Source organism: Trichomycterus rosablanca, chromosome 1, assembly GCF_030014385.1.
Source record: "Trichomycterus rosablanca isolate fTriRos1 chromosome 1, fTriRos1.hap1, whole genome shotgun sequence".
NCBI lineage: Eukaryota > Metazoa > Chordata > Actinopteri > Siluriformes > Trichomycteridae > Trichomycterus > Trichomycterus rosablanca.
The window spans coordinates 12,342,458-12,359,148 of record NC_085988.1 but is presented as its reverse complement, the minus strand read 5'-3'; the positions used below and the strand labels follow the sequence as shown (position 1 = coordinate 12,359,148).

The 16,691-nt window shown below is 42.1% G+C and overlaps 1 protein-coding gene across 1 annotated transcript in view; it reads left to right on the top strand.

The window, feature by feature from the left end:
• The window catches only part of fam135b (family with sequence similarity 135 member B), a 105,041-nt gene that overhangs the window by 82,682 nt on the left and 5,668 nt on the right, over positions 1-16,691 (top strand). Inside the window, exons 8-15 of the mRNA XM_063018054.1 lie at positions 2,398-2,551; positions 4,085-4,134; positions 4,330-4,485; positions 7,588-7,661; positions 8,445-8,599; positions 9,931-11,653; positions 12,758-12,924; positions 16,267-16,358. Of these exons, the coding sequence (XP_062874124.1) occupies positions 2,398-2,551; positions 4,085-4,134; positions 4,330-4,485; positions 7,588-7,661; positions 8,445-8,599; positions 9,931-11,653; positions 12,758-12,924; positions 16,267-16,358 (2,571 nt within the window). The remainder of the gene's footprint in view (positions 1-2,397; positions 2,552-4,084; positions 4,135-4,329; positions 4,486-7,587; positions 7,662-8,444; positions 8,600-9,930; positions 11,654-12,757; positions 12,925-16,266; positions 16,359-16,691) is intronic.

Here is a 16,691-nt window from a genome sequence, read left to right as displayed (position 1 = left end):
ATAATACTAATATTAATAATAATAATAATAAATTATGAAGATAATGATTAAAATAATAATAATAAATAAAATAAAAAATAATAATGATAATGATAAATTGTGAAGATCGTGATTAAAATAATAATAATAGTGATAATAATATAATAATAAATTATGAAGATAATGATTAAAATAATAATAATAAAAATAACAACAATAATAATAAATTAAAATAATAATAATAATAATAATAATAATAATATACAGTATTTGTTATGTTTTATAATTGTTGTTTTTGATATGCAAAAAGAAACATGCATTTTAACTTAAAAACAAAATAAAAGAAGAATTTTTCACCCCCTCTGTTAAGGATTTGATTATTTTAAATATAAAATCAAGAAAACTTGAAATCTGAGCGACTTTGTGTCTGATACTGTACTTGGGCTGGGTGGGTTTTTCTTTCCATTATTATTTTAAATGTTTAGGTTGATACTTAGTGCAAAGTAACACATAAAAACAGTCAGTACTTGTTTACCCATCGGAAAGATGCTGAACTCTGTGGATATACAATTACTGACTGTGTTCCATTTGTTACTCTGTACTATATATCAGTCACCAGATTCCATTTATTAATAGAGAGGATAAAAATTTACCAGATATTAATATTTTGACCACCACTTTAAATCAGTTCGGACCAGTGGCGATTTCTCTAAGACTGCTAGGGAAGCTCAGCTTCCTCTAAAATGTCAAAAATTAAATAGTCAAATATGTACAGTTGTGTTAACATTTCATTGACTACAAATGTGTTAGAACACGTTCATCTTGAAGACGAGTTCGTTCAGAATCAGCTACTTCTCACACATTCCCGGAGCGTCAATGCATTTGCCCGTAGAAGCTGAGCGTCTATTCACTTCTATGGGGCTGGATGGAACGTTTTTTTTCATTGCTTTGAAACTCGCCGGTCATTGGATAAATGCCACGATTTTGTCCCGCCCCCGGACGCTGAGCGTCTCTGGGGGTGAATGGAGCTGTGGGCGGATCTGGACGCTGAGCTTCTGCAAGATGATTGGAGGATCAGTCGAAAGGCTGAATCCCGTTTTGATTGACAGCTATTTTGAGATCTACACCTTCACTTAATCACTGGGAGCTTCAGTCCCATCGCGGATTTTGCGAGTGAAGTCGAAAGACAAACTGTAACCCATTTCAGGCCATTTTCTTGAGAAGGAACGGAGGGCAGAATTTATGTATAAATAAATTGACAAATTTTATGATGTAAGTCGACAATGAGCTTCCCCTCTTTGAAAGACCAGCAGCCGCCACTGGTTCGGACACACAGAGAATAATAAACGTGGAGTTCATAACCATTAGCATGGTGAGGTAGGTGTTGCAGGTTTGTGACCTTGCAGATGGGAGTTCTAACACAACATGTAATTACAGAGCTATCTGAAGTATGATGAGAGATCTGTTCTACGTTTTTACTACCTTACAGCTACATTACAGAGACGTTCACATAAAAACACGTGTTCTTCAGCTGACACGCTCACACGCGTGTGCACACACGTCCACGCTAACATGTACTTTACACACTTCCAAAGTCAAGCAGAAGTATGTCTGTGTATGGGAATTTGTGTCCATTCAGTCAAGAGTTGTTGGTCGATAAAGCCTCAATAATAAAAGTTTGAGAACTGAGGACACTCATTGTTGTCTCGATACGAGGCTTCAGCTGCTCAACAGTCCGCGCTCACCGTCGTCTGATTCTCCTCTTCGTGATGCGCCGTATATTTTCAATTGGAGACAGATCTGGACTGCAGGCAGGCCAGTCAAGCACACACACACACACACACACACTGCGTCTACAAAACCACATGTTGTAGCACATAAAGAATGAGCATGTGTCCTCATTTTTTTTACCTTCATCACTAATATTTTCATTTATAGAGAAGAATGTATTAACACACCATTGCTGTTAAATGGCAAAATGGTAAAACCAGGCATCGTGCAGGGGAAAAGAAGCGGTTGACCAATGCACACGTGTCAGGTTGTGTGTTAGGGTGGTCTGCAACCAGGGAAATGGATACGACCAGATTTGGGGAAGAACAATTGTTCCTAGATGTAATAAGCTTTCATGTCTCACATGATGGCTGTGCTCTAAACATTACATCTACTGTTCTAAACATGAATCTAGACTTGAACTGTTTTTATTTGTTATTATTGTTATTATTTATTTCTAATGATCGGTGTGTTCAGTGAAGCCGAACGTTCTTGTTGTGCTTTGTTGGATGTTTTATGAAAAGCTGTCGTGTTCTGTCAGGAAGGAAATGACAGAGCAGAATTTTAACAGGAGACAGTAAAACCTGACCTCCAGCCTGTATCTGTGTGTGTGTGTGTGTGTGTGTGGGTGGGTGTGTGTGTATACAGGGGAGTTTTTACGTACCGTCGGAGAACTGCCTGCAGCGAGCTCATACGTGGCACTGGACTCTCTGTCGCCTCCTACTGGTGGCTCATAAAGGACTGAGCCTTTACTACACGGCGCTGATGAAGGAAATACCTCAACTGCAGCACATCAGCTTAGGTGCACTAACGCAACGTTCACACAACGTTTATAAAACATTTATAGCATTTACATATTACAGTGTTCACACAACATTCACTCAACATTTATAGCATTCACAAACCGTTCACACAACGTTTATACAATGTTCATACAACGTTCATACATTGTCACACAATGTTTATAGCATTTACACCCTACACAACATTTACAAAACGTTCACACAACATTCATACAACGTTCACACAACGTGCAAAGCACCGCTCACACAATGTTCACACAGCGTTTATAGCATTTACATAATACTCTTTGCTTACACAACATTCATACAACATTCACACAATGTTCACACAACGTTCATACATTGATTCATATATCAATCACACAACGTTTATAGCATTTACACATTACACAACATTCACAAAACATTCACACAACATTCACACAACATTCACACAACGTTCATACATTAATTCATATATCAATCACACAATGTTTAAAGCATTTACACAATACTCTGTGCTTACACAACATTCATACAACGTTCACACAACGTTCATACATCGTTCACACAATGTTTATAGCATTTACACCTTACACAACATTCACACAACATCCACACAACATTCATACAACATTCACACAACATTCAAAGCATTTACACATTACACAACATTCACAAACTGTTCACACAATGTTCACTCAGCGTTTATAGCATTTACATAATACTCTTTGCTTACACAACATTTATACAACGTTCACACAATGTTCATACAACATTCACACAACGTTCATACATCGTTCACACGTTTACAGCATTCACTCTACACAACATTCACAAAACGTTCACACAACGTTCATACATTGATTCATATATCATATGATTTATATATACAACGTTTATACAACGTTCATACAACGTTTACACAACGTATAAAGCATTTACACATTACACAACATTCACAAAACATTCACACTATGTTCACACAATGTTCACACAACATTTAGAACATTTACACATTACACAACATTCACACAACGTTCAGAGCATTTACAGATTACACAACATTCCCACAACGTGTATACAATGTTCATACAACGTTCACACAGCGTTTAAAGCATTTACACATTACAAAACATTCACAACGTTCAGACATTTGTTGTATTTACACATTAAGCAGCACTTACACGTCCACACAACATTCATGCAACATTTGCACAACATTCACGCAACATTCAAACAACATGTATAGCATTTACACATGGCACAGCACTTCACACAACATTCACAAACCATTCACGCGTTCAAACAACGTTTATAGCATTTACACGTTTATAGCATTTACACAACATTCACAAACCGTTCACACAACATTTATAGCATTTACACAGTACACTATAATTGCACATCATTTACACATTACACAACATCCACTAAATGTATACACATTTATAGCATTTACACATTTGCTGAACATTCACACCACATTCACACACCATTCACACCACATTCACATCTTTACACTTGAATTGATTAGTATTTTTGTTTTGCAGAAGACGTTCAGATACAGAAAACACTGGAGCAGCTCAGCGTCCAGCTGCAGGTTTGTACAGCATCCTGTTACAGTAGTGTGGTCAGCACTTCTCTACTGAGCCTGTAAAGATCTCAGCATGGTCAGGATGTTTATGATATCCACACATCCAGACGTCTTACTTCTTCTCATGTACAGACTGACGTACAAAAGTATTTGGACTTATTTATTTATTTATTTATTTATTGGTTTATTTATTTTTTGCAGTTGCAGGACAGTCATGAGAAGGTAGCCGAGCATATTTCTCATGATCTTTCTCAGCTCTGTGCCAACCTGGCATCGTTTTGGACTCAGTTTTTGAAGGTGGCGGTAACAAACCCACACATCCGCAGTCACCTCGCCCAGGAGCACCACAAGCTCAGGGTGAGTAACCTTTAACAACCTTTTATTTAAAAAATTATATACAGACATGAATATACATGCACAGACGTGATTGGCTGTGTCTGAGGGAAGGGAGGCTGAGGCCCTGCTTGGGTTGCCGCCCTGCTCAGTGTTTCTCAGTGTGGCCCTGACCAGGATAAAACAGTTGATGAAAAATGAATGTTTGGTGGTGTGGAGACCGTCTACTGTACTGAAGATATTGACATATTTACATTCACAGCAATTAATAAACACTTTTTTCCAAAGCAACTCTTAGTTGTGGCCAACTACAATGCATGCAATTGATGGCCTTGCTCAGGGGCACAACAATGGTAACTTGACAGTGTTGGGGCTTGAACCAGCAACCTTATGATCACTAGTCCAGTCCCTTAACCATTAAATGACCACTGCCCATGATACCTGAACATTGTGTAACCTTATTAACTAAGTCCAACCATCAAGAAATAATAGATAGTAATACAGCAGTAATACAGTAGTAATACAGCGGAAGAATAACAACATAGCAACAATTTAGGGAAGGACCTTCCCTGTTCCAGCATGAGCAAGTTCTATAAACTCCAGTGTCCTGCATAGAGATCTGACCTCAGCACCACTTAACAGCTCTAAGGTGAACTGGAACATCAACATCAGAAAGACAGACAGACAGACAAAGTAAATAAATAAAGACAGACAGACAGACAAGGTAGAAAAAGAAAGAAAGAAAGAAAGAAAGAAAGAAAGAAAGAAAAACAGACAGACAGACAAGGTAAAAAAGAAAGACAGACAGACCAGGTAAAAAAGAAAGAAAGAAAAAGACAGACAGACAGACAGACAGACAGACAGACAGACAGACAGACAGACAGACAGACAGACAGAAAGAAAGAAAGAAAGAAAGAAAGAAAGACAGGCAAACTTAATATATAAAGACAGACAGACAAGGTAAATAAATAAAGAAAGACAGACAGAAAGACAGACTTGCAGAGAGACAAGGTAAATGAATAAAGAAAGAAAAAAGAAAGAAAAGATAGACAGACAGAAAGACAGATAAACAAACAGACAAGGTAAAAAAAGAAAGAAAAGACAGACAGAAAAAAAGACAGACTGGCAAGGTAAAAAAAGAAAAGACAGACAAACAGACAGAAAGAAAGACAAAGAAAGAAAGAAAGACAGGCAGACAGAAACACAGACAGACAAAATAAATAAACAAAGAAAAGACAGACTGACAGTGGAAAGAAAGAAAGAAAAAACAAGAAAGACAGACAGATAAGGTAAATAAAGAAATAAAGAAAAACAGAAAAGAAAAAAAATGAAAAGACAGACAGAAGATAAGACAGACAGACGAGGTTAATTAATTATTAAAGAAAGAAAGAGAGACAGACATAAAGACAGACAGACAGATAGATAAACAAACAAGGTAAATAAAGAAAGAAAGAAAGACAAACATACACCCAGACAGACAGACAGATACAGTGTATCACAAAAGTGAGTACACCCCTCACATTTCTGCAAATATTTTATTATATCTTTTCATGGGACAACACTATAGAAATAAAACTTGGATATAACTTAGAGTATTCAGTGTACAACTTGTACAGCAGTGTAGATTTACTGTCTTCTGAAAATAACTCAACACACAGCCATTAATGTCTAAATAGCTGCAACATAAGTGAGTACACCCCACAGTGAACATGTCCAAATTGTGCCAAAAGTGTCAATATTTTGTGTGACCACCATTATTATCCAGCACTGCCTTAACCCTCTTGGGCATGGAATTCACCAGAGCTGCACAGGTTGCTACTGGAATCCTCTTCCACTCCTCCATGATGACATCACGGAGCTGGTGGATGTTAGACACCTTGAACTCCTCCACCTTCCACTTGAGGATGCGCCACAGGTGCTCCATTGGGTTTAGTCCATCACCTTTACCTTCAGCTTCCTCAGCTAGGCAGTTGTCATCTTGGAGGTTGTGTTTGGGGTTGTTATCCTGTTGGAAAACTGCCATGAGGCCCAGTTTTCGAAGGGAGGGGATCATGCTCTGTTTCAGAATGTCACAGTACATGTTGGAATTCATGTTTCCCTCAATGAACTGCAGCTCCCCAGTGCCAGCAACACTCATGCAGCCCAAGACCATGATGCTACCACCACCATGCTTGACTGTAGGCAAGATACAGTTGTCTTGGTACTTCTCACCAGGGCGCCGCCACACATGCTGGACACCATCTGAGCCAAACAAGTTTATCTTGGTCTCGTCAGACCACAGGGCATTCCAGTAATCCATGTTCTTGGACTGCTTGTCTTCAGCAAACTGTTTGCGGGCTTTCTTGTGTGTCAGCTTCCTTCTGGGATGACGACCATGCAGACCGAGTTGATGCAGTGTGCGGCGTATGGTCTGAGCACTGACAGGCTGACCTCAACCTCTGCAGCAATGCTGGCAGCACTCATGTGTCTATTTTTTAAAGCCAACCTCTGGATATGACGCCGAACACGTGGACTCAACTTCTTCGGTCGACCCTGGCGAAGCCTGTTCCGAGTGGAACCTGTCCTGGAAAACCGCTGTATGACCTTGGCCACCATGCTGTAGCTCAGTTTCAGGGTGTTAGCAATCTTCTTATAGCCCAGGCCATCTTTGTGGAGAGCAACAATTCTATTTCTCACATCCTCAGAGAGTTCTTTGTAACGGTGTAACAGTGTAACGGTGTCATGGTGTAACAGTGCAATGGTGTAGCGGTGTAATGGTGTAACAGTGTAACAGTGTAACGGTGTCATGGTGTAACAGTGCAATGGTGTAACAGTGTAACGATGTAATGGTGTAACAGTGTAACGTGTCATGGTGTAATAGTGCAACGGTGTAACGGTGTCATGGTGTAACAGTGCAATGGTGTAGCGTTGTAACAGTGTAACGGTGTCATGGTGTAACAGTGTAACGTGTAACTGTGTAATAGTGTAATGGTGTAACAGTGTAACGTGATAGTGTAATGATGTAACAGTGTAATGGTGTAACGTGTAACAGTGTAACGGTGTAACAGTGTTATGGTGAAACAGTGTAACGGTGTAATGTGTAACAGTGTAACGGTGTAATGGTGTAACTGTTTCTGTTTCTTGCAGGTCAGGAGATTTTCTGAGAGCTACTTTTTCACTGAACATCCCAAAGAATCTTCTCTCACCTTCCAAGAGGAGCTGTGAGTACCCACAATTCCTTTCTACCTGTTTAATTACACACGGACGCATACAAGAAGAATCATTCAGCATCGCTATATAACAAAACACCACTGTGTGGCTAAATGAATGTGGACACGCTTCTAATTACTGCGTCCAGAGGTTTCCGTTAACACGTGTTTTTTATTAATGATGGAAATTTAATTACATGCTACAACCTGGAGGCACAGACACCAGGCCTGACTTTATAAATGCTTTTATAGCCTCATATGGGCACAAATTCTCACAGATACAAGTCAAAATCTTGTGGAAGATTAAAAAAGAGTAAAGGCTGTTAATGCAGCAAAGAATGGTCTTTAAACCACGCTATCCAAACTTGTTACTGGGTGCCTCTGGATGCTTATTCGGATGATGATTGGCTTGCCTGAGGGAGGGAAGGTCGTAAGGATTCCTCATGACTGCTGCAATTATGACCTCTGCTGGCTGATCGATGGCATCTGCACAGAGACGTGTCTCTCCGTGCGCGATACGGATCTCCATATCAACCCACCTCGTGTTGGTGAAAAGCAGCGGTCACCTAATGCACACGTGTTAGTCCTGGGTTAGGAGTAAAGGTCAGCAGCAGTAAAGGTAATTGGATACAACTAAATTGGGAGGACAATTGGGGGAAAATGCATAAACAGAATGGTGTTCAACAAAACGTTTAACAGATGTCCACATACTTTTGGCTATAGAGTGTATCAGTACCGAGCTAAATATCTAACAGTGTTTTACCTTCCCCACCCGCTGACCCCCCCTGGTTTCAGGATCAGTAAGCACGCTCAGCTGGCGGTGGAGTTGAGGAGTTCCGAGTACCTCAGCCTCATGCCACCTTTGCCCATCGAGTGCCTCGACATAGACGGCAACTCCAGCAGCCTGCCCATAATCTTCGAGGACAGATTCGTGGACACGCCCTGCTTAGGTAAGTCTGAAGCACGTACATGAGGCCGAGATGAGTGCAACCTCACATTTTTCACCAACCATAAATCAAACTCTGGAGAATACAAACGTAAACTGTCCCAACTATTTTGGAACCGAAGTTTATGAAACTGCACGATCACTAACATTCCAACCTCCTGTATATACACTATATGGACAAAAGTATTAAGACAACACAGTGTTTCAGCCACAACAATCGCTAACAGCTCGTCTATGCTTCAAACTTTGCAGCAACAGTTTAGGGAAGGTCCTTTCCTGTCCGGGCATGACCAGAAAAAAAAACCCAGTGCCCAGCCATACAAATGCTTTCATCTCTTGAGCACAAATTCCCACAGAGATCTTCTCAGAGCTGCTGTTGTTCTAGCTGAAAAGATCATAAAGAGGTCACCCTGTTTTAATACTGTTTGACTTAGGATGTCCAACAAGTTCATGGTCAGCTGTCCAATTACTTTTGGATACATAGAGTGTAATGTGATTATTTAAATAAATTTATTTAATAATAGAACCGAAATTATTAAGCATATCCACTCCATGGATTCGTTCAAAAGAAGAAGAAAGACAGACAGACCGACAGAATGAAGGAAAGAAAGAAAGACACAGACAAAACCAAAGAAAAAAAAACAGACAGACAGACAGACAGACAGACAGACAGACAGACAGACAGACAGACAGACAGACAGACAGACAGACAGACAGAAAGAAAGAAAGAAAGAAAGAAAGAAAGAAAGACAGACAGAAAGGAAGAAACAAAGAAAGATAGAAAGACAGACAAAACCGAAGAAAGAAGACAGACAGAAAGAAAGAAAAATAGACAGACAGACAGAAAGAAACAAACAAACAAACAACAAAGAAAGAAAGAAAAATAAAAAAACAGACTGTTAGAAAAAAAGAAAGAAAAAAGACAGAAAGAAAAAAAGAGAAAGAAAGACATACAAAACTGAAGAAAGAAAAAAGACAGACAGGCAGAAAGACACAGACAGAAAGAAAGACAGACATACAGAAAGGAAGAAAGAAAGACAGATGTATTTGAATAATGTAGGTGCAATAGCTCGCCAATACAGGACACTGTGTCCTGGTGCCATCTACTGTTAAACAGTTGAAGTGCAGGTCTCACAAAGGTGTGTTTTCTGTGGTAGAGGCCTGATTGTGTTTAAAATGATAATAAATAAATAAATAAAATGATAATAAATAAAATAATAATAAATAAATAAATAAAATGATAATAAATAAATAAATGAATGAATGAATGAATGAATGAATAAATAAATAAATAACTCAGACTCTGCTAAATGTCACTTGTTTCCTTCTATTCAGATTATAAATCTCACATGTCAAAGCGTCCGGTCTCCACTGGTCAGCGATCTACTGATTCCGAAGACTCGGTGGACCAAACGGTCATATCAACAGCAGGGACTCCTGATCCACCGACAGTAACCACCGAGGATCCTGCCTCTGAGGAATACATCAACCTGCCAGCCTACATGGCTCTGATCGGTCAGAAGAGGGGCGTCGTAACTGGCAGGGATGGACATACGGTTGATGTGGACGCTCCTGATGGGACTGAAGTTGGAACTGAATTTCTGTCTAGAGTTGAAACAGACTCCGGACCTGGAGATGGTGCTAACGGAGCTGAAACGGACACAAATAGGTCTACAGAAGAAGAACTTCAAGATTATTCTGGTTTGAGGTATATTAACGTCCGGCCAGCCGATTCTGACCCGTACAGAGGACATGAAGTTTTTCTTATCCAATCAGATGCCAAGGAATTGACCGACCTTGCTGACTCTGAAGCTTCAAAGTCGAGTCATCAAGACGATTCAAAGAGTCAAACAGTCTCTAAGGGATTCAGGAGTAAAGATGAAAATATAGTGACCCAAGCAAAGCAAAACGATTGTGGAAACGTCAAACTGACCTCTAAAGGAGACCGGCCGAGCACACCACTGGACCACTTGTTGTCTGTGACCCCTCCAAGAGGTGGGTTCCTGGGCAAACTGAAGATAATGAAGCGCTCCTCCTCCGTGATCTCCGACTCCGGCATCGAGAGCGAGCCCAGCTCGGTGGCCTGGCCCTCAGAGCTCCGTTCTGGAGTCGCTGGAAATCGTGACCCTCTGCACCCCTGTCGTAGGAGAGCGACGCATCGGAGCTCCCTAGAAGGTCTTCAGACCGAGAGTCACGGAAGCCTACCTAGCGCTACTCAGGCCTCGTTAAGCTCCATCAGCTCTTTGCCGTATGAAGATGAAGAAGAGGAGCGCCAGAGGCAACTCAACACGCTTACCAAGTCCGCCTCGGCTCCACAGATCAGCAGCCCCGAGGACGCCCAGGAGGTCGTCCGGGACCTGGCCGGTCAGGGGGAGATTACTGAGGCAAGTCAAGAGACGAATGCCGGACAGATAAGACAAAAACCAGAAGGTGGCAATGAGGAGGATGGACTAGAATCGGCCAATCAGGAAAAGGACGAAGACCAACCCGAGAATCCAAAAAATTATGGATTTGGACTGTTGCACATAAAAGAATCTAATCTTTTTGAAGACGACGTTAGATTGGGCAAATCTGAATGCCATGAACATGAAAATGAGTTGAAGGACAGCTATGATGACGTAAGCTTTCAACAAATACAGCTAGATGACCTTGATGATGATGATGATCTTGGAAGCCAAGATACACCAACCAATGGGAACCAGAACCTCCACACAGTCACCAACCCAGCTAAAGAGAGCATCGGTGACCCCATAGAGCTTCTAGACCAATCACAAGAGCCAAAAAGGATGCAAGGACAAGCCAGAGTCAGTCAGCTTCCGAGTTCCGGCCTGGCGTTCATGAATAAGAAAGTGGTGGAGGTGGTGAACCTGTCGGTGTCCTGCGCTCCGACCTGCCTGCCCTTCTCCTCCGTCCTGCGAGATTCTCCGTCGGTCAGTGGAATCTCTGCCCAACAAGCCATCTCCCCGATTACCAATCAACCTCTGGGCTCTTTCGGAATCATCTCTTCGTCGTCCTCCTCCCTGTGCACTGACCAGGACATCAGTGAAAGGATGCTGGAGTAAGTCTTCGTTAAATCTTAGTGTTTTTAGGGTTTAGGGATCAAAAATAAGCCCACAACAGTCTCTAGGGGCATTTGGGTAGAGCAGGGGTCTAACGTGCTTACTGACCTAGCCGGACATCCACACAGACACAACTGAACGTGTTTGAGGGACAGAAGGTCAGATTCTCCGAGACTGGTCTGTACTGTCACCAGTGGGGGAGGAGGGTCACAAGGAGCTTAGCGTGGCTCTCCGTACATGATACAGCTCTATGTGGGAACCCTACACTTACTCACTCACTCACTGTCTTATCCAATTAGGGTCGCGGGGAGGTGCTGGAGCCTATCCCAGCTTTTCAGTGGGCGCAAGGCACACAGTAACACCCTGGACGGTGCGCCAGTCCATCGCAGGGCAGACACACACACACATACACACACCCATTCACCTATAGGGCAATTCAGTGTCTCCAATTAACCTGACTGCATGTCTTTGGACTGTGGGAGGAAACCGGAGCTCCCGGAGGAAACCCAAGCATGCAAACTCCTCACAGAAAGGACCCAGACCGCCCCGCCTGGGGATCGAACCCAGGACCTTCTTACTGTGAGGCGACAGTGCTACCCACTGAGCCACAGTGCCGTCCACGGCACCCAACACTTGCAGGTAATAAGAAGCAGCTGCAGATTGGACATGTGTTGCAGGGGGGGAATTGGAAATGACTAGATTGAAAGATTGGAAGCATTATTATTATATCACACTTTTTTTTCCCCTCCCAATCTAGTCGTATCCAATCATCCTGTTGCATTTTTCTTCCTCTTTACTGTTGCTGACCTCCACTCAGATCGAGGAGAGCCGTATCTAACACACGCCCCCTCAGACACGTGTGCACTAGCCGACCACATCTTTTTTCACCTGTACGAGATGAGTTCATATTGGGCTTGGTATCACGTACAAAGAGTCGCACACTGATCCCCATTATCCCCCGTCTCTGTGCAGCACCACTGATCAGCCAGCAGAGGTCGTAATTGTGTCACTTATAATGAATGCACCAGACAGATGAGCCGATAATTACTCTAAGGTGCTGTATGTTTGTTTGAATCCCAAGATTGCTCTGTTTTGTGTTACAGTTTTTATAAAGCTAAAGAGGCGTTTATGGAGAAGTTATCAATCAGAGCGAATCTTTACAGCGACCTTCCCCTCCTGGCCTCTGACCACCCGTACTTTCCACCCGAAGAGGAAGAGGAGGAGTTTGAGGATGGGATCCACCTGGTAGTGTGTGTCCACGGTTTAGATGGTAAGTACCTTTATTATATAAAAGACCTCATGAATGACGTGCTCGATGTAAGCCGGACCTACGATACCAAGCAGATGAACCCAAGTGCAGATTTAACCAAGGTAGAACAAAAGAAATGAAAACAGAACATGAGAAGTAAACAAAATGAAACCAAAGCGTAATCTGCAGCTCAAAGCAAGACTTGCAGATAGACAGGCGACTGCATTACTGGACTCCACGCAACAGGGTCATCAGGAAACACAAGAACTGACAAATGTGTTTGGTTCAAATGCGTCAGCTACTCAGTCCACCAAGAGTCCAACCCAACTGCTCACCACAGTGAAAATAATTAGCTGAGAGATTTTGAGACGACCATAACATTAAAACCGCCTCCTTGTTTCTACACTCACTGTCCATTTTATCAGCTCCACTCACCATATAGAAGCACTTTGTAGTTCTACAATTACTGACTGTAGTCCATCTGTTTCTCTGCATGCTTTGTTAGCCCCCTTTCACCCTGTTCGTCAATGGTCAGGACCCCCACAGGACCACCATATCAGGTATTATTTAGGTGGTGGATCATTCTCAGCACTGCAGTGACACTGACATGGTGGTGGTGTGTTAGTGTGTGTTGTGCTGGTATTAGTGGATCAGACACAGCAGTGCTGCTGGAGTTTTTAAACACCTTACTGTCACTGCTGGACTGAGAATAGTCCACCAACCAAAAATATCCAGCCAACAGCGCCCCATGGGCAGCGGCCTGTGACCACTGATGAAGGTCTAGAAGATGACCGACTGAAACAGCAGCAATAGATGAGCGATCGTCTCTGACTTTACATCTACAAGGTGGACCAACTAGGTAGGAGTGTCTAATAGAGTGGACAGTGAGTGGACACGGTATTTAAAAACTCCAGCAGCGCTGCTGTGTCTGATCCACTCATACCAGCACAACACACACTAACACACCACCACCATGTCAGTGTCACTGCAGTGCTGAGAATGATCCACCACCTAAATAATACCTGCTCTGTGGGGGTCCTGACCATTGAAGAACAGCATGAAAGGAGAAACAGATGGACTACAGTCAGTAATTGTAAAACTACAAAGTGCTCCTATATGGTAAGTGGAGCTGATAAAATGGACAGTGAGTGTAGAAACAAGGAGGTGGTTTTAATGTTATGGCTGATCGGTGTATATTATACTGTCGAACCCAGTCGTTCCCAGTCCTGGTTCTGGAGTGCCATGGAAACATTATACAGTGCCTTGCAAAAGTATTCAGCCCCCTTGAACTTTTCAACCTTTTGCCACATTTCAGGCTTCAAACATAACGATATGAAATTGTAATTTTTTGTGAAGAATCAACAACAAGTGGGACACAATCGTGAAGTGGAACGAAATTTATTGGATATTTTAAACTTTTTTTAGAAATAAAAAACTGAAAAGTGGGGCGTGCAATATTATTCAGCCCCCTTGCGTTAATACTTTGTAGCGCCTCCTTTTGCTGCGATTACAGCTGCAAGTCGCTTGGGGTATGTCTCTATCAGTTTTGCACATCGAGACAGAAATCTTCCTTGCAAAACAGCTCGAGCTCAGTGAGGTTGGATGGAGAGCGTTTGTGAACAGCAGTTTTCAGCTCTTTCCACAGATTCTCGATGGGATTCAGGTCTGGACTTTGACTTGGCCATTCTAACACCTGGATACGTTTATTTGTGAACCATTCCATTGTAGATTTTGCTTTATGTTTTGGATCATTGTCTTGTTGGAAGATAAATCTCCGTCCCAGTCTCAGGTCTTTTGCAGACTGCAACAGGTTTTCTTCCAGAATGGTCCTGTATTTGGCTCCATCCATCTTCCCATCAATTTTAACCATCTTCCCTGTCCCTGCTAAAGAAAAGCAGGCCCAAACCATGATGCTGCCACCACCATGTTTGACAGTGGGGATGGTGTGTTCAGGGTGATGAGCTGTGTTGCTTTTACGCCAAACATAACGTTTTGCATTGTGGCCAAAAAGTTCGATTTTGGTTTCATCTGACCAGAGCACCTTCTTCCACATGCTTGGTGTGTCTCCCAGGTGACTTTTTATAGATATCTTTGAGAAATGGCTTTCTTCTTGCCACTCTTCCATAAAGGCCAGATTTGTGCAGTGTACGACTGATTGTGTCCTATGGACAGTCTCCCACCTCAGCTGTAGATCTCTGCAGTTCATTCAGAGTGATCATGGGCCTCCTGGCTGCATCTCTGATCAGTCTTCTCCTTGTTTGAGCTGAAAGTTTAGAGGGACGGCCGGGTCTTGGTAGATTTGCAGTGGTCTGATACTCCTTCCATTTCAATATGATCGCTTGCACAGTGCTCCTTGAGATGTTTAAAGCTTGGGAAATCTTTTTGTATCCAAATCCGGCTTTAAACTTCTCCACAACAGTATCTCGGACCTGCCTGGTGTGTTCCTTGGTCTTCATGATGCTCTCTGCGCTTTAAACAGAACTCTGAGACTGTCACAGAGCAGGTGCATTTATACGGAGACTTGATTACACACAGGTGGATTCTATTTATCACCATCAGTCATTTAGGTCAACATTGGATCATTCAGAGATCCTCACTGAACTTCTGGAGTGAGTTTGCTGCACTGAAAGTAAAGGGGCTGAATAATATTGCACGCCCCACTTTTTAGTTTTTTATTTCTAAAAAAAGTTTAAAATATCCAATAAATTTCGTTCCACTTCACGATTGTGTCCCACTTGTTGTTGATTCTTCACAAAAAATTACAATTTCATATCGTTATGTTTGAAGCCTGAAATGTGGCAAAAGGTTGAAAAGTTCAAGGGGGCTGAATACTTTTGCAAGGCACTGTAATTAACTGGTACATGTCAAGTTATCTAAACAACTTATTGATTCACTCATTCATTATCCTGATCAGGGCCGCTGTAGGTCCAGGTTCTCTGGAATCATTGGAAGTCCAGTGCAGTAGAACACTGATCCATCACAAGCCTCCTCATCAATCTCCCATTATGAAACACAGTCAGTCATGTCTGTGTGTAAACGCCAACCAGCCAATAACACAGTGGGTGAATACGTAGAAGCCTGGACCCCAGCTGTAGTAGGTCGTAATTTATGACCGCTGCACCACCCGAACTATTAAAGTCTTTTTGAATATTTTTCCTGACCTTAATTAAAGGCTTATTATAATTATTTTTTTAACATCTAGTATGGGTTGTCCTGTGATGGACTGGCGACCTGTCCAGGGTGTTTCCTGCCTTACATCCAGTGAATCGACCCTGATTAGGCTAAAGTGGTGGTAAAACAGACAATGAATGAACAAATATATGAATGAATGAATGAATGAATTCTGTACGGGTGTGGTTTTAGGTAACAGTGCAGACCTGCGTCTTGTGAAGACCTTCATCGAGCTTGGCCTGCCAGGAGCACGACTGGACTTCCTCATGTCTGAACGCAACCAGGTAAGCAGGAGTACATATAAATCTAATAAAACCAGAGTCATGTGATCTGAATGGAAATAAAAAGGCAAAATACTGTGGATTTGTAATTTTGGGGTATGAGGAAACCCAACTTGTTAGCTATGGGTGTTTCAGGGTGTTAAAATCCAAAGAGCGTCCAAGTTTCTGGCGACGGTTTGAAAAAGACCCATAAATACATGATTTTATGAGTGTGGGTGTGGAGAGGCCTTCACAAAGCCTCAACATCCACTCCAACCCCACTGAACACCATTGGAATAATTGGATCATTGATCCACATGGGCACAAATTCCCACAGACACAATTAAAGGCCTTGTG